At 38.7% G+C, this 23,334-nt stretch overlaps 1 protein-coding gene across 1 annotated transcript in view; it reads left to right on the top strand.

Annotated features, from left to right (window-relative positions):
• The window catches only part of LOC126247391 (parathyroid hormone/parathyroid hormone-related peptide receptor-like), a 931,061-nt gene that overhangs the window by 816,602 nt on the left and 91,125 nt on the right, over positions 1 to 23,334 (top strand). Inside the window, exons 11-12 of the mRNA XM_049948475.1 lie at positions 17,682 to 17,767; positions 17,881 to 18,022. Coding sequence (XP_049804432.1) covers positions 17,682 to 17,767; positions 17,881 to 18,022 — 228 coding nt within the window. The remainder of the gene's footprint in view (positions 1 to 17,681; positions 17,768 to 17,880; positions 18,023 to 23,334) is intronic.

Raw genomic sequence — 23,334 nt, 5'->3', positions numbered from 1 at the left:
ATGAGGACATGATTGATTTTTTCCCATGCTAGGAACTCCTCAAATTGACTTGCTGTAAATTGTTTACTGTTATCTCACAATAGGTGTTTTGGTCTCCCTACCTGCTGTAAGTAATGATGTCTCAGCATCAGTATGATACTTTGGGCCATGGCTTTTCTCAATGGATATAATTTAACTAATTTCAACCAGCATTCCAGGACAACAAAATTACTGCCCAACTCCCTGCTCCCCAGACAGTGGACCATAGAAGTCAACTACTACTAAATCCCATAATTCATTGAATATTATGGGATGAAGTAAGTTGTGCAGTTTTGTCGTCCATTTTTCACCATCTGACATATCCCACTATGTTGTAAATTTTTTTTAACTCTCCAGTGCATGTTTTTAATGCAATAATACATTTTAATGTGCATGGTACAGTTCTTATGACAAAAGTGACCAAATCTTAGATGTATGGACCATGTTATTAATGCAGTAGGGCTGAAGGGAATAAAGAGCAGCCAGTTACTTAAAGAGTGACTTTTGTGGAACAGCATCCCTCTTTTGATGTTTAACTCATCATTCCCATTTTCTAACCATTGAGTATGTTGGAGTAGTGCTTGATCCATGTGTTACTCTGTTTGTAAGTTCTACACCTACATCTACATCTACATCCATACTCCGCAAACCACCTGACGGTGTGTGGCAGAGGATACCTTGAGTACCTCTATCGGTTCTCCCTTCTATTCCAGTCTCATATTGTTTGTGGAAAGAAGGATTGTTGGTATGCTTCTGTGTGGGCTCTAATCTCTCTAATTTTATCCTCATGGTCTCTTCGCGAGATATACGTAGGAGGGAGCAATATACTGCTTGACTCTTCGGTGAAGGTATGTTCTCGAAACTTCAACAAAAGCCCGTACCGAGCTACTGAGCGTCTCTTCTGCATAGTCTTCCACTGGAGTTTATCTATCATATCCATAATGGTTTCGCGATTACTAAATGATCCTGTAAAGAAGCGCGCTGCTCTCCGTTGGATCTTCTCTATCTCTTCTATTAACCCTATCTGGTACGGATCCTACACTGTTGAGCAGTATTCAAGCAGTGGGCAAACAAGCGTACTGTAACCTACTTCCTTTGTTTTCAAATTGCACTTCCTTAGGATTCTTCCTATGAATCTCAGTCTGACATCTGCTTTACCAACGATCAACTTTATATGATCATTCCATTTTAAATCACAAGTTATGGCAGAAATTTATGACATCCCTATACAAACTGGTTTTAAAAATCATATTGCAAAAGTGCCACATTCTCATATGTCTTCTTGTTGCTATAAACCTATTGGAAGCTACAATGATGCCTCTGGTACTAAATTTTTGTTGCCTTTGACATAACCTGTAGAAAAAATTGAATTCCTGTTGCACAGTGTGCACTTTAGTGAGCCTGTTGTGTAGCAGCTTACTTTTTGAGACTAGCGTTAATGATTTGCAATCACTATAGACAATGGTCTCATAGCCTAATAACTTTTTAAATGTACATACTTCTGCTGATGTCTTTTTATCTGTTACGCCATAATTTCTTTCAGTATGTCTGAGGGCATGGCTTGCAAATGCTATAGGTTTGTGTTCAACTATAGCACTCAATAATTTTTCTTTGTACATCTGGGTGCTGAGGCTGTAATCCAAGGCATCTGTTGTGAGATGAAATGGTTGGCTGAAATCAGGATACACCAGTAGTGGTGCTGCACCAAACTGTCTCCAGCAGAGAGTACGAGTGTAGGACAGTAAATCTTTGATGAGGGCTGTTTGGTTGAATCTGGGAGTGGGGCTGAAGGTGAGGACTCTCTGCTGGAAGTATCACTTTGCCATGAAGAAAAATGATCCTATTCCTACTCCTAATGATCCAACTCCCCAAGACACTATCCAAATTGAACCCTGCCTGGAACAGTTCCGTCCTCCGTCACAGCGGGACCCACCTCCTCTTCCTCAAAATCACCCTCTCCAAACCTTCCAGGAATTTCTGACTTCCAGCCTTGCCTCTCAATCCTTCTTAAAAAACCTTAATCCTTCTCCCAACATCACCACTGCTGAAGCCCGAGCTATCCGTGATCTGAAGGCTGACCGAGTCATCGTCATTCTTCCGGCGGACAAGGGTTCCACGACCGTGGTACTTGATCGTCGGGAGTATGTGGCTGAGGGACTGCGTCAGCTTTCAGACAACACCACATACAAAGTTTACCAAGGTAATCCCATTCCTGATGTCCAGGCGGAGCTTCAAGGAATCCTCGGAACCTTAGGCCCCCTACAAAACCTTTCACCTGACTCCATCAACCTCCTGACCCCACCGACACCCCGCACCCCTACCTTCTACCTTCTTCCAAAAATTCATAAACCCAACCATCCCGGCCGCCCCATTGTAGCTGGTTACCAAACCCCCTCAGAGCGTATCTCTGCCTACGTAGATCAACACCTTCAACTCATTACATGCAGTCTCCCATCCTTCATCAAAGACACCAACCACTTTCTCGAACGCCTGGAATCCTTACCCAATCTGTTACCCCCGGAAACCACCCTTGTAACCATTGATGCCCATTACTGAACAAAGTGGCAAACATCCGCATTTGTGTAATACGGCGAATAATACCACAGAGAACTCTGTCAGTGAAATAAGTGATAAGTATAAATGGAAAACAGTTTCCTATAATAAGAAGGACAAACGTAAAAGTGCAATGAACAAAGAAGATGACAAAAACGATTTTCTGTTAATAGGTGATTCTATTTTAAAAAATGTTATTGTGCCGGACTGCGAGGTCGATGTTCGACCTGGAATCCGATCGCATCAACTCAACAAACATTTTAAGAATGTATTGTCCACGAAAAGAAACACGGGCGAAACTGGTAACAAAACTTTAAGTACCGACGATTACAGAGGTAACTTAATCAATGTGGGCACAAACTCCATCCGCAGTAACAGTGAGGAAGAAATCGTGAATGAAACACGGAATCTGATTAGATCGGCGAAAACTGTATACCCAACATCCAGGCTGGTAATTAGTGAAATTATTCATCGAAGATCGGTAAGTGATACTTACATCAACAGGCTAAATACCGGTATTAGGGAACAGTGCAACAGACTCGGTGCAGTATTCATTGACACAAACAAATTCTTAAACTGCAAGTGTCTGGGAAAAGACGGCCTGCACTTGAATAGATTAGGCTCTGTGAACCTAAGTAAAATATTCATAGACGTGTGTAAAGTCCTAAGAAGCAAAGGAAACTAATTCATTGTGATAGGGGTGACAAAGAAAAAATTCAAACTGAAAATAAAAAGTTTAGGTACCAAACAAATGATGCACGTGAAATAACTAAAAGCAAAAATGATCTATTGATGCACTGGAATATAAATGGCTTAGGGGCAGAACTACCAAATCGTAAATTCTCAAAAATCGACGAACTAAAAATTCTGCTTTCAGAATCCGTAAATATTAAAATAACCTGCTTAAATGAACACTGGTTAACAGAAGATAGTATAAAAGTACTAAATAGTATTAATAATTTTAAGGTAGCTGCTAGCTTTTGTAGAATAAGCAAATCTCGTGGAGGCTCCTGCATTCTTGTCAATTCTTCCATAAGTTATACAGTAAGAGATAGTTTTAATTATTTAAATGAAGAGAGCATGTTTGAAAGTTGCTCTGTAGAGCTGAGTGATCTGAATACATTGGTTATAGCAATCTACAGAATTCCTGGATTTGCGGTAACAAAAGTGTTTTTAACCAAATTCGAATGCCTCCTGGAAAAACTCCAGAAAGAAAGTAAGAAAAAAGTTGTTATAGCAGCAGACTTCAACTTAAATGTCTTAGTTGAAAGCAATGATTCCACAAAATTTCGTGACTTAATTCAGAAATCTGGTTTCAAGCTAAATTTTTCTGAAGGCACTAGGGAAAACAGCAGATCAGTGAGCTGCATTGATAATATTATTACTAACTACAAATTTGACAGTGGAAATAAGCACAAATACTGCTTAGACTTGGATATTTCAGATCACTCAGCTCTGTTTATCGAGCTCCCAAAAGCAAATAACCTAAAGCCTCCAGAAGTGTGTATAAAAAGGGATCTCAGTAAAAGTAAAATGGATTTATTCCGCAGTAAATTAAGTATAATAAGCTGGCCTGTAGACTACAATAGTTCAAGCTCGATAAACTATGACAAATTCTTAAATTGTTTCTTAGAGGTATTTAATGAATCATTTCCTCGTAGATATAAGCAAAAGAAAGTTAATGGTAAACCCAAATGGATTACAACAGGAATAAAGATCTCTAGTGCCAGAAAGAGAGAGCTCCACAATGAGTTAAAATCAAACAGAAATCCAGATTTTGTTATTTATGTCAAACAGTATAAAGCTGTATTTAGGAAAGTTGTAGCGGCAGCTAAAAAAATGGCAAATAATAAATTCACACGAGAACACAGAAATAAGACAAAAGCAGTGTGGTCAGTTGTTAAGTCTGAACTAGGAGCCAAAGTAAAAATTCATGAGATTTTGAAAATTAGACATGAAAATGAAATTATAGTAAACCCTGTTCAGATGTCAAGTTGTTTCAATGAATTCTTCCTAAACGTAGTAAGATCGGATGTGGATACGACATTCTATCAGGGCATCACAAATTTGGAAAACAGCCAGAACACATCTTTTAAACAATTTGAAAAAATAACCCAAAGGGATGTGGAAAAGGAAATATTGTCTCTAAAAAACAAAACCTCACATGGGTGGGATGAAATAACAACATCTGTAATCAAGTATGTGTACGATATTATTTCCCAACCACTGTCAACTATTATAAATCAATCTTATGAACAGGGATGCTTTCCAGAGGTATTGAAATATGGTGAGATCAAACCTCTATTCAAGAAAGGATCGACAGAAGATATGGGGAATTACTGGCCTATCTCTCTCTTGCTGGTCTTCTCTAAAGTGTTTGAAAAGATTGCAGCAAAACAAATTAATAACTTTCTTACTGTAAATGATATAATTTTTAAAAACCAGTTCGGATTCCAACAGGGTAAAAGCACTGCGAATGCTATAAATGAGTTTATCCAAAAAATATGCTCCACGTTAGATAAAGGTAGAAAGGTCACAGGTATATTCTGTGATCTGACTAAAGCTTTTGATTCAGTGAACCATGCATTACTCCTCCACAAATTACAGATGTATGGAATCAGAGACACTGCTTTAAAATGGTTTAGCTCTTACCTGTCAGGTAGGAAACAGAGAGTAATTTTAACTTCAAATGGAACCAATTATTCATCAGACTGGAAAACAGTTCCCCAAGGAGTCCCACAAGGTTCGATATTGGGTCCCTATCTGTTTCTTTTTTACGTAAATGACCTACCACTTGCTATTGATGTTCATTCAGTCTTATTTGCTGATGATACATCAGTTCTAATTGAAAATGAGGTATCTGAAAATATTCCAGAAAAAGCCAAAAATACTTTAGAAAAACTTGAATCTTGGTTCTATCAAAATGGACTAAAACTAAATGTAACTAAAACCAAAATGATACAATTTGAGGCTAAATCAGTAGAAAGGAGTGAAATAAAGATAACTTGCAATGATCAGGATATCACAGAAGCAAACCACGTGAAGTTCTTCGGCCTAAATCTTGACAAAAATTTAAATAGGAAGGTACATATAGATTACTTAGCAAATAAACTGAACAACTTAGCATTTGCAATGTGTATTTTGTCAGGTGCCACAAACATGGATACCAGAAAGATAGTTTATCACTGCTACTTTGAGTCAGTTATTCGTTATGGCATAATCTTCTGGGGAAATTCAGCAAATGTCACTAGGCTCCTAGTATTACAAAAGAAAGTAATTAGAAACATGTGTGTTGCAAAAAAACGGGAATCCTGTCGACCACTGTTAAAAAATTTAAAAGTACTATCTATCCCCTCACTTTACATATATGAGATGGTGGTGTTCCTATATAGAAATCAACAAACACTAGACAATTTCCGTTTTGACCACAACTACAGCACTCGCCACAGAGACAACTTCAAACTTCCAACACATCGTTTAAAACTTTATGCCCAAACGCCAGAGTATATGGGGTTAAAAATTTTCAATAAAATAAAAGGCAGTAATATATTTAAAATGGAGATTGGTTCACTGAAAAGATTGCTCTTTACTCTCCTGGTGGAAAAGTGTTATTATTCTGTCGATGAATTCATTGAGGACAGCTTCACAATCTGAACACAGGGATTGTAATACATTTATTATTTTATGTACATGTGTAGCTGTAACTTAGAAATGTAAAATATAATGTAAACTTTTGTATTTCTCTTAAAAAAGTGAAAAAAGTTTCTTTTGTAAACCTTGACATGTCTCCTGCACATCAAATCAAATGATTTGAAAATTGTATGTAATGAGATGAATAAACCACATAACATAACATAACATAACAAATATTCCGCACGTCCAGGGCCTCGCTGCGTTTGAGCACTTCCTTTCACATCGATCACCTGCCACCCTACCTAAAACCTCTTTCCTCATTACCTTAGCCAGCTTCATCCTGACCCACAACTTCTTCACTTTTGAAGGCCAGACATACCAACAATTAAAGGGAACAGCCATGGGTACCAGGATGCCCCCCTTGTACGCCAACCTATTCATGGGCCGCCTAGAGGAAGCCTTCTTGGTTACCCAGGCCTGCCAACCCAAAGTTTGGTACAGATTTATTGATGACATCTTCATGATCTGGACTCACAGTGAAGAAGAACTCCAGAATTTCCTTTCCAACCTCAACTCCTTTGGTTCCATCAGATTCACCTGGTCCTACTCCAAATCCCACGCCACTTTCCTTGATGTTGACCTCCATCTGTCCAATGACCAGCATCACACGTCCGTCCACATCAAACCCACCAACAAGCAACAGTACCTGCATTATGACAGCTGCCACCCATTCCACATCAAACGGTCCCTTCCCTACAGCCTAGGTCTTCGTGGCAAACGAATCTGCTCCAGTCCGGAATCCCTGAACCATTACACCAACAACCTGACAACAGCTTTCGCATCCCGTAACTACCCTCCCGACCTGGTACAGAAGCAAATAACCAGAGCCACTTCCTCATCCCCTCAAACCCAGAACCTCCCACAGAAGAACCACAAAAGTGCCCCACTTGTGACAGGATACTTTCCGGGACTGGACCAGACTCTGAATGTGGCTCTCCAGCAGGGATTCGACTTCCTCAAATCCTGCCCTGAAATGAGATCCATCCTTCATGAAATCCTCCCCACTCCACCAAGAGTGTCTTTCCGCCGTCCACCTAACCTTCGTAACCTGTTAGTTCATCCCTATGAAATCCCCAAACCACCTTCCCTACCCTCTGGCTCCTATCCTTGTAACCGCCCCCTGGTGTAAAGCCTGTCCCATGCACCCTCCCACCACCACCTACTCCAGTCCTGTAACCCAGAAGGTGTACACAATCAAAGGCAGAGCCACGTGTGAAAGCACCCACGTGATTTACCAACTGACCTGCCTACACTGTGATGCATTCTATGTGGGAATGACCAGCAACAAACTGTCCATTTGCATGAATGGACACAGGCAGACAGTGTTTGTTGGTAATGAGGATCACCCTGTGGCTAAACATGCCTTGGTGCACGGCCAGCACATCTTGGCACAGTGTTACACCGTCCGGGTTATCTGGATACTTCCCACCAACACCAACCTATCCGAACTCCGGAGATGGGAACTTGCTCTTCAATATATCCTCTCTTCCCGTTACCCACCAGGCCTCAATCTCCGCTAATTTCAAGTTGCCGCCACTCATACCTGTCATTCAACAACATCTTTGCCTCTGCACTTCCGCCTCGACTGACATCTCTGCCCAAACTCTTTGTCTTTAAATATGTCTGCTTGTGTCTGTATATGTGTGGATTGATATGTGTGTGTGTGTGAGTGTATACCCGTCCTTTTTTCCCCCTAAGGTAAGTCTTTCCGCTCCCGGGATTGGAATGACTCCTTACCCTCTCCCTTAAAACCCACATCCTTTCGTCTTTCCCTCTCCTTCCCTCTTTCCTGATGAGGGAACAGTTTGTTGCGAAAGCTTGAATTTTGTGTGTATGTTTGTGTTTGTTTGTGTGTCTGTCGACCTGCCAGCACTTTCATTTGGTAAGTCACATCATCTTTTTTTTTAGATATATTTTTCCTATGTGGAATGTTTCCCTCTATTATAATCACAACAGAAACTGTAATACATCTAACGGAAATGCATATGGTCTCTACATATACAAAAACAATATTAGTGTGTATGTCAAATCTTCAGCTGTTCCTGGTTTCAACAAAAATATCTCTTTATGACTGGTAATAATGTCTGATTTCTCCTTTGCATGAAGTCCTAATGATTTATCAGTACTAGCTAATATATCTTCCACTAATATTGTTTCTGTATATAATAGAGGCCATATGCATTTCTGTTTGATCTATTGCAGTTTCTATTGTGAGTATTACATGTATGTGACTAGTTGCCATGGAATCAAATGGTAATGTTATTAGTTGTTGATCATCACTATATGAAAAAGTTACAGATCCTGTACATTCCTTTCCCAGACGTATAGGGATGCTTAAATCAGATACAAGGAACATCATACAACTAAATTTATATGTGCCAATAGAAAAATGCATTAATATTTCAGCCTGCACCAGGTTACTGTTTTTTCCTGTATATCCCATCACCTTCACTCTGGTGACCAGCAGTATCATGAATACATGCAACAAATTACAGGTCATTAAAAAATTCTGGTTCACAACACAAATTTCAATGCCTAATCCATAATTATATCTACTGGTACTTCACCTATCATGATGTAACTTTTGTCAAATGTAATTTTTAGTTATACATTGATTCTCATGTAATAAATTATTCATCATCATATTACCTCTATCATACCTAATAGTCATATGGGACCTAATAATCATATGGGATTCCAATGATATTGACTTGACTGAAACCACTTCAGAAGATCGAGCCTGTCTTCTGAAGCTTATAAGTTTTCCCTCTGTGCTGTTATGAAATTCTTTAGTGTTTTGATCTCCTTCAGGAGTACTTTGTTTAGCATCTTTCCAATTACATCTTTATCTGTTGTTATGCTGGTTATTGCATTCATTTCTCTACTCTCTTTCTCCCCTAAATTGACTGTTAGCTTGTGCTTATCTTCTGTCCCTGATCATGTTCCTACGGTTATTGTTTCAACATTCCTGCTGGCTTTCTGTCATGTCCAGCTGTTCCGAATATTCTAAAACGATCTTAACTTTTCCCCAGCCTTTCCCTAATAACTTTTTTCATACTCTCCATGGTAGGAGGCTGATAATAACTTCTAATAAGTGCTCCTCACAAATTGGATCACTGAGGCATTTGGCTTTATTTAGTTGATATTCAACAAAATCCCTGTATCCCATCCATTCACTACTGTTATATGGTTTTGACCCCAGTAATTCCAGGTGAAGTTACTTCTGTACTCCCCACTCCAGTATTTAGCTTTTAATTCACTTTCAAAATCAATAAAAGACTTGAAATCATCTACCATCAGCATACCATATTGTGCTTTGTTTTCCAATAAATGGCTGGCTATGAATCTAATTTTATTCTGGTCTGACCATGTGCTGGGTAACATACTTCAGGCTTGAGGAATAATAAAGTATGTATTTTCTGCCTGGTGTAAATTTAGGAACTATATGGTTAATTCCTTTACTAAGCATTGACATAAAATCATCACACATACTACTTTGTTGATTGCTCTTAACTAATTCCTCATCCCTATGCTTTCTTTCTGGTTGTGGGCAGTTCTGAGTGGATGCATCATCACTGTTGGGCAATAAATGTGGGAGTCTGTTGTTACTATTACGAGTCATCAACCTAGTGTCTGCTGGTCTGACTGCAGTGTCTGAATATGGGATGTCTTGTGTATGTGAGGTATTATTCTGCTGTGAATGTAATGTAGTTTCTTTGTGCTCATTACAGCATTCCACTGTTTTTGAATGAATGTTAATTTTATTCATTAAGAACAATATTGTTTCTATATCTCTTCTGTCAATTTTTGCACATTCATTTCATTCTTCTGTTTTGAGCTGTTTAATTTTTATGTCTTGACAGAATGAATGTGTTGTAACTGTCACTCTACCTTGTCATCTAATAATTCCAATTGTATATCTATTTCCTCTAAGCATTGGAACACTAGGCCAAGTCTAGTTTCCAGTATATCCATTCTCACATTGACCTGTGTCATAGGAGTATTGATATTTAATTCCACCTGTTGTAATCTGGTATTCATTTGGTTTAACCTTTATTTAAATGGGTAAAATTGTTATCCATCTGATTTGTCATTGTTTCTGTAACAACCTGATGACAAACTGATTCCATCTGTGAAAATCGTGATTCCATCTGTGAAAATTTTTGTTGGTCCATTGCATGAATGTATATAATAATGCTTCAGCTGTTTGATGACCTTCTAAGAGACTCATGATTGTTAAACTCATCTCCAATTATTTAGTATAACAGCACAAAGTTACTGCCATACTATCAAATTAAATAGGGGTGGCCCTGACTTTAAAAGAACTTTAGAGGTCAGAGGTCATCTATTAGTCACTAAGTGCTAGTTATGCACCAAATTCATTCAGTGCAACATATTTACAATTATACAAACACACAAACATATCTCATATTTGACCCACCGGTAATTAATTGCTATAAAGGTAGATGATGTACAATCTTAAGCAATGCACTGCACTGCTGTGAGATGACAATGTGGAGAGTTGAAATGTGTGCATACTAATGTATGCTCATGATGCTGGGTGCTGAAGCAGACAACTTATGTACACGTTTTCAATTACTCTTCACAGCCTTAAACTGGCATGCTGCAAATGTATTTAAGTACTGCTTGATTCATATTTAGCAATCTGTAGATGCAAACCAGCCACAACATGTGATATTTTCAATGAATAAAGTCATTACCAATTGTTTATATGCATGGCGACATGTCATTGATTCATGTACTCTGGTTAAGTTGTTCTTGAAAATTAGAGTTTTCACTGGTAAATATTAATATTCTGCTATATAACAGAATAAAACACATTCAGTTGCAACTTTAGTGCAATTCTCACTGTTTCTTGTGTCATAACTGCATGCTGTATCACTTTATCGATGTCCATTTTTATCATTGCAATTGTAATTGCACTTTGCAGATTACTATCACTACTGATAACAGTTGTGTGTGTGTGTGTGTGTGTGTGTGTGTGTGTGTGTGTGTGTGTGTGTGTGTGTGTGTGAATTTTCTGCATAATTTGCGTGCTTACTTCGTCTTCTTTACTTCTGTGAAACATCATATATGTTTTTGTATTTTTTCCTGTGTTGGATTTCATCTCCATTGATGTTCACTGGCACACAAATCTACCAGATGCGACAATGCCACTGTGCAGCTGAATTAATAGATTGTCTCAGCTTTGAATATTCTTGCCTGAAATCCCTAACTAATTCTTCTTCCTCCAGTACTCCAAGTTAGCTGTCAGTGTACCTAGTGAAATCTCTGCTTCTAGTGAAAATATAATTAATCATGCTGATGGGCACTAGGCAGCTTCCATGAACCTCTTGTACATACGATAAACTGTGGCATATAAAACACTGTGCTGTGTCCAGTTCTTCGCTCCCTATCAAGGTCTCGGCCACATATAAAGTATAAAAAGTCAGATCTACTGCTCTATCCACCCAGATAAGCTTCCAGTGTTATATCCAGTGAGTTGATTCTAAGGGACCATGTACATAGTTTAGGTGTGCCTTGTGACTGTTTGGTTTTTTTAATAGTAAAACTGGAATGGAATGATGTTGCATCCATTCCCACTGTGCAGTGTTCTAGGTTGACTTTGTATGATATTTAATCAGCAAATGTAGCCACATTATGACATTGTAGCTAAGGTCAACCCTAGGGAGTACTTCCACACAAGGCCAGAAGTCTATCACCCTCCCACTTGGAAATTCAACAATGTGGGACCGAGTAAGTGAATACAATGCCAACCTGCACTACTTAGCCTACAATGAGATGGTTAAATTTTTTTTTAATATCAAGTATGTGAACTTGCTATGGGTACCTGCAATCATGCGTTTGCACAGACTCCCTTCTACATACCCAGTTAAACGATACTCTGCCACTGATTCCACAAAGGGGTGTCTCGAGCTTACGTTAACTGAGAACACAGCACAGTGGCTGCATTGTTCCTTCTGTTATGTAACACTGTGCTGTGGGTCTACACTGCAGCTACCTCCCTTGTGTTTGTGGAAACCTCCACTGGTTTTTCTGTTCAGAGTGTCCCTCTCATTTACACTTCTAACACTGAAGCTTCCCACAATTCCACTGAATATGGCCATGCTAACTGCATCTATAAAATGCTATCTGAGTATTAAAAACTACTATTTTCACCCTGAGTTTGGTCACTATGTCAATCTAGGTGAAAACTGTTGCAGTTTCTACAGACTCGTTTAAAGTTTGTGGAAACTCCGTACACATTTTATGCAACATCTCAACAGGCAAACCCCCCCAAAAATGCATCTAGCATCCTTTTGCTCAGCCTGCTGCAGAATGTCCCTATTGATCTGTCAATTCCTAATATGTATTAGAATTTATTTTCCTAATATGATCCATAAAACCTTACACCACTTCTCCCTACCTTTGACCTACCTCATTAACTTGTTTCCAATAGTATCAATATGTGTTCTTCTTCATGTAGTGCTCAACCAGTCCTCCTGAAAGTCCTGGGATGACTGAACATTTCACAACAACGTCTTATGACATATCACAAACACCCTAGCACCAACTGCTGCACATTTTTTCAGATGATGTAACTTACCAAACGAAAGAGCTGGCATGTTGATAGACACACAAACAAACACAAACATACACACAAAATTCAAGCTTTCGCAACCAACGGTTGCTTCATCAGGAAAGAGGGAAGGAGAGGGAAAGATGAAAGGATGTAGGTTTTAAGGGAGCAGGTAAGGAGTCATTCCAATCCCGGGAGCAGAAAGACTTACCTTAGGGGGAAAAAAGGGACAGGTATACACTCGCGCACACACACACACATCTATCCGCACATATGCAAACACAAGCAGACATATGTAAATGCATTTGTTTTGGTTTACACACATGCTGTATTTTTGGTTTGACAGCTTTACATTTTAATCAACAGTTTCAGACAGTTTTAAAACTGAAATTATAGGGGAAGCATGTTGAGGGTGAATTGATAAGTACATGGTAAATTTCTGTAAAAAGAAAATGATGGTTGGTAAACATAAATTTTTTAATAATTTTATGCACAATGACAAATGGGAGTAAGGAGCAATGACTTATTATTGGCTCTGTAAACCCATGGGATGTGGTGCACTTAAATTTGAATGAATATTTTGACTGCAGTTGGGTGGTATACCATCTGCATAATAGGAATGCAGACCAATTCTCTATTCCTGTTTCTAAGAATAATGTCATGGACAACAAATACACAGTTGTAGAACTAAGACAAACCGAACCAAGAAACCTAAACATCTTGGACATTTTACTGAAAACAGAAAACTAGGAACGGATTTATAGTGAAAAAATAAATAAGAGTTGGGTATCTTTCTGTGAAGCTATGAATTACTATATAAATATTAGTGTCAAAAATCAAACAATGTAAACTCCTGGTAGGAATATGACCGCCAACTCCAGCATCTCCGACCGGTCATGGGTGCGTGAAGTGTGCTTGCTAGTGTGTGGGTGAATGGTGTGTGTGTCTCTTAGTGATGACAGCCATGGTTGAAAACTTTATGTGGGTGTCTTTTCATTGTGCCTGTTTGTAACTTGATGTGTCTTCTTTACGGTAAGTAGCAATCTGTCTTTTCTTAAATTGTTGTTACTAGTGTCAAAAGATATGCAGAAAAGTACAAAAAAAGCCTGTTAGAAATCGCATCACTTCAAAACTTAGTCAGGGTAGGGAGGAGTTAATGGGAGTGTATAAAGATTATCAGACAAATAAATACCAAGTGGAGATGCTGAGTCGCAATAGGCACAACAAAAAAATTCACACAATTGTAGCTTTCTGCGAGTAGCAGCACCAGTGCATGATGGGAGTGGCGACTGGGTGGGGGTAGGGAGGAAGCTGGGGCAGGGAGCGGGAGGGATACTATGGTGGGAGTAGTGGACAGTGAAGTGCAGCAACACTAAACTGTAGAAATAGCCATAAAGGATAGGCTTGTAAATTTCATACAGAAATAAAATACCTGGTGCTTTGCAGGATTTTTACATTCAACTCATAATTTCAAATAATACGGCAAATGAAAGAGCACCTCAAACTGCTTCTCTTACCTGTGTTCAACATGAACAACATGAACACATTGAGCCAATAGGTGAGTTCTTCCCAGACCTTGATCAGTTTGTCTGGAGTAATTGTTGCAACAACTGCTTTAATTGTGTTTCTTAAGTTCGGTAGATCAGCTGGTAGCAGAAGCACATACACAGGATCCTTTATGAACCCCCCAAGGTTAAAATTGTATGGCATCAGATGAGATGAATGTGGAAGCCATTGGCACAAGCTCTGTCATCCAACCTCTTGCAGCCAATCCAGACATTGCGTATAATGTCATTTATTGAATTGCTTACTGAGTTATGCCAGTGAAATGGCGCATGATTTTGCTACCAAATAAAGTTCTGTGGTTCAGCTTCTTCCAATTGAGCGAAACCCCATAGCTACAGCACATCAAGAGAAAAAACACCAGTTGCTACCAAATAAAGTTCTGTGGTTCAGCTTCTTCCAATTGAGCGAAACCCCATAGCTACAGAACATCAAGAGAAAAAACACCAGTTACAATTTAGCCATGAAAGAAAGAAAGGCCCATAAACTCTGCACTGGTATATGGCCTAAAAATCGTTTAATTTGTGGAAGTCCTATTGCAACTGTACCACCTTGTGTGGATTTGCTGACCTCCTGATGTGCACATTATGTGTGTCCCCATTTCCACTTAAGTGACTGTCGATTCATCACCAAAGATGACATGGTCGAGAAAATCTTCCTTCTCATGCAGCAAAGTTGGCACATAAACCATGGTACATAGGTTTTAAATCTCGTAAGAACTGCAAACAGTAAGGAAATAGTTGAAAGCATCACATTAGAAGTACCCACACAGATGTCACTGGAACTGCTAATTCATCACTTGTTTCTCGAACTGATTTCTTGGGGCAATGCATGTAAAACTCTCTTACTCATTTAACACATTCTTAAGTCACACTTGGTCATAGGTGTGAAAAATAGTGTTCACATTGGACACTTGTAAGAAAAACTGTTTTAGTTGATCTTCTATTTGCTGTATCACTTACAATCATATGTTGAATGTGATAAATGCTACTAAGCCTTAAACCCCAATATTCACTAAAACACCTGGTGTAATAAATAATACACAGCACAGTTTCAGAAAAGGTTGAGCCACAAAGACAGCAGTTGCAGACTTCACAGCATATGTAGTCAGGGGACTGGAAAAACAGAAACAAGTATGTAGTATACTCCTTGACGTGTCAAGGACCTTTTGTCTGTGTATGTCACAGACATCCATTAGAAAAATTAAATCAGTATGGCTAAGAGGTAGAGCAATAAATGTTATTGATTTATTTATTGAAAATAAAATATAAAAATGGCATCTTATTGGATACTGTGCTTTCAGTATTCAAAGTGGTAAAATAATGTGTTGTATTGATTTAGCAAAAGCACCATTACTATTTATTCTATACGTAAATCACATGACCGATGCTGTAAATGAAACAGTGGTCATGTATACTGATGACATATCTCTAGTAGTAGATGGATAGGCCATTGAAAAATCTTCATAACCAGCTTTGTGTCTCAAGTATTTCAGAAGCTCCTTATAGCAAGATTTTGGGGTTGGCAGTGGACAGTTTCATGTCATAACAGATTCATATAGATATAAATCTGTTCAAAAAATAATACAAATATATTTCTCCTGTGAAAAATGTCACAAACTGTTGACCATGATACTTTATAGTCTTATTTATCCACACTCTTCTTACTATATACCCTTGTGTGGGAGAGCAGGTAACATACATATAAGTAGGTTACTCATACTGTTGTATAAGGCAATTATGTGCATTAGAAACCTATCACCAAGGCTGTCCTGCAGAAACCAATTCACAGAATTCCAAATAATAACAGTGCCTGCACTGTAGATATTTGAAACAGCTAGATCCTAAAAATAAACTATACAGCTTTGATGAATAAAAATATAAGTATTTGTGAAGGTAACTACCCCATGTATACAGATAGTCATAAGTTAAATGACAAAGATCTTGAAATGAACACTTTATAACAAACTTCCATGCAGCATTTATAACTTAAAAACACTATCTACTTCAAATAAAAACTAAATAAGCCAACTGGTCTCAGGCTGTTGCTACAATGTATGGGAGTTCTTTGAATCAAGTGTACAAATCCCTTAAATAATCAAACACTTGAAAATCCAGGATCGAATGAACAATATTATGAAAAGTAAAGTTGCTACACAAGCACCCGTGCACACGCATAACTCACACACACATATGACCACAGTCTCTGGCAGCTGAAGCCACACATTGAATGTTTTAAATAAGAGATTTATCTACAAATGCCATATAAAAACATGTAAAGATGTTGTGCTGCCAACTATATATTCTTTTAACTATGTCTGAAACTGTTTTGTGTGTGTGTGAAATACAGAAAACTCATTATAACTGTTTTTATTTTACATGATGTAAACTTTAATTCTACACAGCTTTGTCATAAATGCCTGAAAAACAGTGTACTTTTATTTTTTTATGTAAATACCAAACACATTTTAACACATGTACTTATATCCTAATGTATCCAATATCACTAGAATAAGTGGCCAAAGGATGAAAAATAAGTAAATTAAATAAGAATATTGAGTTTAGGGTATACCACTTCACAGTATTGCCGGCCGCGGTGGTCTCGCGGTTCTAGGCGCGCAACCGGAACCGTGCGACTGCTACGGTCGCAGGTTCGAATCCTGCCTCGGGCATGGATGTGTGTGATGTCCTTAGGTTAGTTAGGTTTAAGTAGTTCTAAGTTCTAGGGGACTAATGACCACAGCAGTTGAGTCCCATAGTGCTCAGAGCCATTTGAACCACTTCACGGTATTTAGTACTTTGCATGCCTGGGGGGTGTTTATGCACTATGAATTGTAGACTTTCTCAGCTGTAGTTTAGTTGACTGTTCACTCTTTTGTTGATCATGTAATATGTCCCTTAACTGAATCGTGTCAAACTTTTTGTATAGGTGCATAAAAATTAGTTAAAATATATGATTATTGAGTGAACTGTTTTCCAGATAAAGGAAATTTTTGGGGACTTTCCACCATAACTCTTGACCATTTATCACTGGAAAAACGAATTTAAAAATAGTTGTGCGAGTGATAAAGATTCGCCATGCTCTGGAGTTTCACTTGATGTTTTTTATGATGAAATGGTACATAAAATTTGTGATATCCTAAGTGATGATCTTTTCAACAACTAACATAAAATGAATGTAAGATAATCAACCTTGTAGACCTAGACTTACATGCATATTTAATGTTAAAAATCTGTAAGATCTGCTAACAGTAAACCATTTCCTTTGTTTACAGATATGTTTCATATTATTCATTAGGCTTGTCAGAGTTATCTTCACAAAACTGCAATCATCAGTATGTGAGCAGACACAAATCTATAGGTAAATTATTTTCTTTTCTTTGATTTAATTATCATTTTCATTGCTGGAAATAATAATTATATTTCTCATGATGAGAATGATGTGAAGTTCTTGTGCATCTTCCCAATTACTAGACGCCTGGCAAAATCAACACTAACACTTATACCTTTGTTTGGAGTGCACTATGTAGTATTTCTGGCATTTGAACATTCAAAAATTGGGATCCGAGCAGAAATGGTGGTCCTCCTTACCAACATTCTATTTGATTCTTTCCAGGTATGTTGGTTAAACATGTCTTTAGGTTACCTGATTTACATACAAATAACTATAAATTATAAAATAGTTATTTTGATGAAAATTATTTTTACTATTGCACTTATTGTGTATAATATGTTGTATTAATGTTTGCTTGTACTTCTGTTCCTTATGTATCAATAAGGCTACAAGTCAGCTTCATGAGTAATTTAGTACTTACTATTTCCAAAATTAATTTTGAACTATCTAATTAAGTCTACTAATATGTGAGAAAGTTCTGGTAGAATGTACAGCTGCACTGTGCTGGATGTTCAAACAATGCTGGGGTTGCAGCCTGGCAGCTGGGGGTTGTGTCAGGTGGGATGAGTGGAGAGAGAAAGAGGCTGGAAGCAGTAGGAGGTGTTGGGGACAGGTAGCCAGTGGCTCAGAGAGAGGTAGCAGGTATGTAAGAAAGGACCATGCAAGGAGGGGTAGCAGGTGCATGAGTCAGGCATGTGCCATATGAGTACCAGAGCTGGTGAGATGTGAAACTCATCCAAGATTTACTCTCCTTCTCTTGATCCATTCAGTGGAATTTTTTCTTTGCTACCAATCCATCCAAACAAGGTTAACCTAATACCAACAGTGAACGTTGCCTCTCCCAGTTCACACTACAATCCTGCCGTGACCCTTCCATCTAACAAACCTCAGTTACCTTCCAAGAATTCCTTAACTCCAACTTGATCACCATCTATTTCCTTGTCCATTCTCAAGAAAACAAACCCCACAACAGAAGGAAGAACAGCCTTTCCTAACCTCAAAACAAACTGCGATTTAATCATCCTTGCAGCAGACAAAGGCTCTACCACCATTATGACAACAGAAGGCTGCCACCAACAGTCTGACTCCACCACGAACACCTGCACATAGCAATTCCACCTCAGAACATAACCTCCAATCCCTATTGAAATGCCTAAACCCATCCCAGAATCTCTTCCCTGAATCCATCTCCTGCCTTACCCCAGTGACCCCCCACACACCAACTTTCTACATGCTTTCCAAAATTCACAAACCTTACAATGCTGTACATTTCATTGTAGCTGGTTATTGTGCTCCCACTGAAATAATTCTGCTCTGGTTGACCAACATGTCCAACCAATTACCAAAAGCTTACCCCTACACATCAAAGATACTAAATACTTCCATCACTGACCTTCGACCATCCTTACCACATTATCACCTGGATCCCTAGTTTTCACTGTAGATGCCATATCCCCATACACCAATACCCTTCTTGTCTATGGCCTTGCTGCTGGTGAACACTACTTCTATCAAAGTCCTTCTGGCTCCAAACACACTGCCTCATTTCTCATACACCATACTAATTATATACACACACACAACTGCTTCTCCTTTGAGGGAATATATACAAAAATATCCACAGCCCAGTCATGGGCATCCACATGGCACTCTCCTATTTTAAGATGTTAATGGGCAATTGGGAGGAAAATTTTGTGCTCTCCCAAAACCTCAAAACCCCTGTTTGGTTAAGATTCATTGATGGTATGTTCATGATTTGGACTCAGGGCCAAGACATCCCATTGTCATTCCTGCACACCCTCAGCACTTTCTCTCCCCCCTCCTCAACCAAATGTGCCTTGTTCCTGGTCACTGACCATCACTTTTCTGATGGCTTCATCCAAACTTCTCTTCATATTAAATCCACTAATCAACAACAGTACAAGCGTTCTGATAGCTTTCATTCCTTGCACAGCAAAACTTTTTAGTTCTACAACTCAAAAGATAATCAGCAGGTTTAATTCTACATCTACATCTACATGGATACACTGCAAATCATGTTTAAGTGCCTGGCAGAGGGTTCATTGAACCACCTTCACAATTCTCTATTATTCCAGTCTCATAACGCGCGGGAAGATTGAACACCTATATCTTTCTGTACGAGCTCTGATTTCCCTTATTTTATCGTGGTGATCATTACTCACTATGTAGGTGAGCATCAACAAAATATTTTTGCATTTGGAGGAGAAAGTTGGTGATTGGAATTTTGTGAGAAGGTTACGTCCCAAAGGAAAATGCCTTTCTTTTAATGATGTCCAGCCCAAATCCTGTATCTCTCCTATATTGCACGATAATACAAAATGTGCTGCCCTTCTTTGAACTTTTTCAATGTACTCTGTTAGTCCTATCTGGTAAGAATCCCACACTGCACAGCAGTATTCTAAAAGAGGACAAACAAGCATAGTGTAGGCAGTCTCCTTAGTAGATCTGCTAATAAAACACAGTATTTGGTTAGCCTTCCCCACATTTTCTATATTTTCCTTCCAATTTAAGTTGTTTGTAATTGTAATTCCTAGGTAGGTATTTAGTTGAATTTAAGGCCTTTAGATTTGACTGATTTATCATGTAGCTGAAGTGTAATGAATTCCTTTTAGCACTCATGTGGATGACCTCATACTTTTCGTTATTTAGGGTCAACTGCCAATTTTAACACCATTCAGATATCTTTTCTAAATCATTTTGCAATTTGTTTTGATCTTCTGATGACTTTATTAGCCAATAAACAACAGCATCATCTGCAAACAACCTAAGAGGGCTGTTCAGATTGTCTCCCAAATCGTTTATGTAGATAAGGAACAGCAAAGGGCCTATAACACTACCCTGGGGAATGCCAGAAATCACTTCTGTTTTACTCAATACCTTTCCATCAATTACTATGAACTGTGACCTCTGTGACAGGAAGGCACAAATCCAGTCACATAATTGAGACGATATTGCATATGCACACAATTTCACTACAAGCTGCTTGTGTGAAACAGTGCCAAAAGCCTTCCAGAAGTCCAGAAATACGTAATCAATCTGAAATCCCTTGTCAATAGCACTCAACACTTCATGCTAATAAAGAGCTAGTTGTGTTTCACAAGAATGATGTTTTCTAACCCCATGTTGACTGTGTGTCAATAGACCATTTTCTTCAAGGTAATTCTTAATGTTTGAACACAATATATGTTCCAGAATCCTGCTGCATATCAATGTTAATGATATGGGCCTGTAATTAAGTGGATTACTCCTACTACCTTTCTTGAATGTTGATGTGACCTGTCCAACTTTCCAATCTTTGGATACATATCTTTTGTCAAGCGAACAGTTGTATATTATTGTTGAGTATGGAGCTAATGCATCAGCATATTCTGAAAGGAACGTAATTGGTATACAGTCTAGACCAGAAGACTTGCTTTCATTAAGTGATTTAAGTTGCTTCACTACTCAAAGGATATTTACTTCTGTGTTACTCATGTTGGCAGCTGTTCTTGATTTGAATTCTGGAACATTTACTTCGTCTTCTTTTGTGAAGGCATTTCAGAAGGCTGTGTTTACTAACTCTGCTTTGGCAGAACTTTTTTTGATAGTATCTCCATTGCTATCGTTCAGAGAAGGCATTAATTGTTTCTTGCCACTAACATCTTCACATACAAGCATAATCTCTTTGGATTTTCTGCCAGGTTTTGAGTAAAATTTCGTTGTGGAAACTGTTATAAGCATCTCACATTGAAGTCCATGCTAAATTTTGAGCTTCTGTAGAAGATCACCAATCTTGGCCATCCTTTGTTCATTGCCTTGTAACACATTACACCAGCCAAAATGCAGCCCCACCGTGAAGGCTGTTCTCAAACAGAGGATGAGTTGGTTGACATTTGTAATCATCTGGAAATCACCGTGATTGCTGTCAAATGATTGACAGGTGCTTCGAATCAGTGTGTTGGAAGAGCTCCAAAGAGTTGTGTACTGGCAATGCCTGTACCAGAGGTACTTCAAGTACTATCCTAGCCTCTGGATCCCGTCTCCTCTGCAGAAAGTACAGGATCTGTCATTACACGTCCATATGACTGTGAGTGGCACATCAATGGTATATCTAGGTATCCCGTACAGGGTGGACGGTGTTCGGGGACAACTCAGAGTGTTGTATCAATCTCCTAACCAACAAGTCTGAGGTTCTGTCTTTCACAGAAACTGAAGCTAAACAAGTGGGGCTCACTTCACCTTTTGTGGGGAAACCTATTTTTTCCAGTGTCAGGAGGAGGCAAATGCAAAAGTATTGGGGCCTATTAATCATCTGCAGTTCAAATGTATGATGAATGATGGTACACCTTAAGGACATGGCAGCAAGGGACAGGAAAGGACACCAGGTGCACTCAGTGTGTATGCCTGTGGGCCTCATTCAACATGTTGAAGAGGCTGTTCCAGCTGTGGCTTCCTGGACTTGTGCCATAGGGCTGAGTACTGTAGGGCCCCCTAAAAAGGTCAGGTATGTGCTACACATCAGAGGCTGGTAATCAGGTAGCTGACTTTGTATGGTGGGTGCACAAGGGTTTTTTTTGATCAGATGACCCTCCAACCAATCCAGATAACAATATCTGTAGGAAACCCAGAAGTATAAGTGTAAAATCAAAAGAAATGCCTCCCATAGGTGAGAGTATTAAAACCCTAATAGTAAACTGCCGAAGCATTTGCAACAAAGTGCCAGAGATTGAAGCATTCATGAAAAGCAGTGAAGCTCACATAATACTAGGTACAGAAAGTTGATGACCTCCTCAATGCCAACCAGCATGGTTTTTGAAAACATCGATCATGTGAAACCCAACTCGCACTTTTCTCACATGACATACTGAAAGCTTCTAACGCTTTCTTGGACGACAAGAGACAGTGCTGTATTGGGTTGCATGACTCTTATGTCTGTTCCAGTTGACTCATACAATGCATGTGCAGCTGATGCTCTTCTTTGGGTCTTCATCTATGCCACTCTCACCATTTAATTCTTCTCCGAAGACTGTTTCACATTAAAGGGAATAATATTAACCAACTCTCTATTCTTGAAAAAAAATGTGTACTCATAGGATCTTTTCAGTTCAACAACAATATATTTTCAACTCTCAACCACAAAGTAACAATTATTCTGTACAAGCTCCAGCAAGCCAACTGGTTCCAAGATAAATATCAGAATTGACAAAACACCCATGCAATTACATACAAGCTGCCTCATGCAGAGCCAAGACATCAAGTAAGAGTCTCTATGCAATACACGCTTCTTCATGACACCAAAAACCACATAACATTATACAAGCACTCTTTGACTTTTTGAAATAAATTCCAAGGAACTGCTGGTAACCACTTGTCGGGTCAGCTCCTGGCTTCTCGTGTCAGCTGTCCCTCCTGCACACACAGATATGTGTGGCACAGTAAAAAGGCTCTATCTCCCTCATCATTAAAATATCAGCTGTTTGAGATGGTGGAGAGCCAAGTGTTTGTAGAAATTACCCGAAATTTTCAAAGCACTA

This window comes from Schistocerca nitens, chromosome 1 (assembly GCF_023898315.1).
Source record: "Schistocerca nitens isolate TAMUIC-IGC-003100 chromosome 1, iqSchNite1.1, whole genome shotgun sequence".
In the NCBI taxonomy this organism is placed as follows: domain Eukaryota; kingdom Metazoa; phylum Arthropoda; class Insecta; order Orthoptera; family Acrididae; genus Schistocerca; species Schistocerca nitens.
This window is presented reverse-complemented; position numbering and strand designations above follow the sequence as displayed.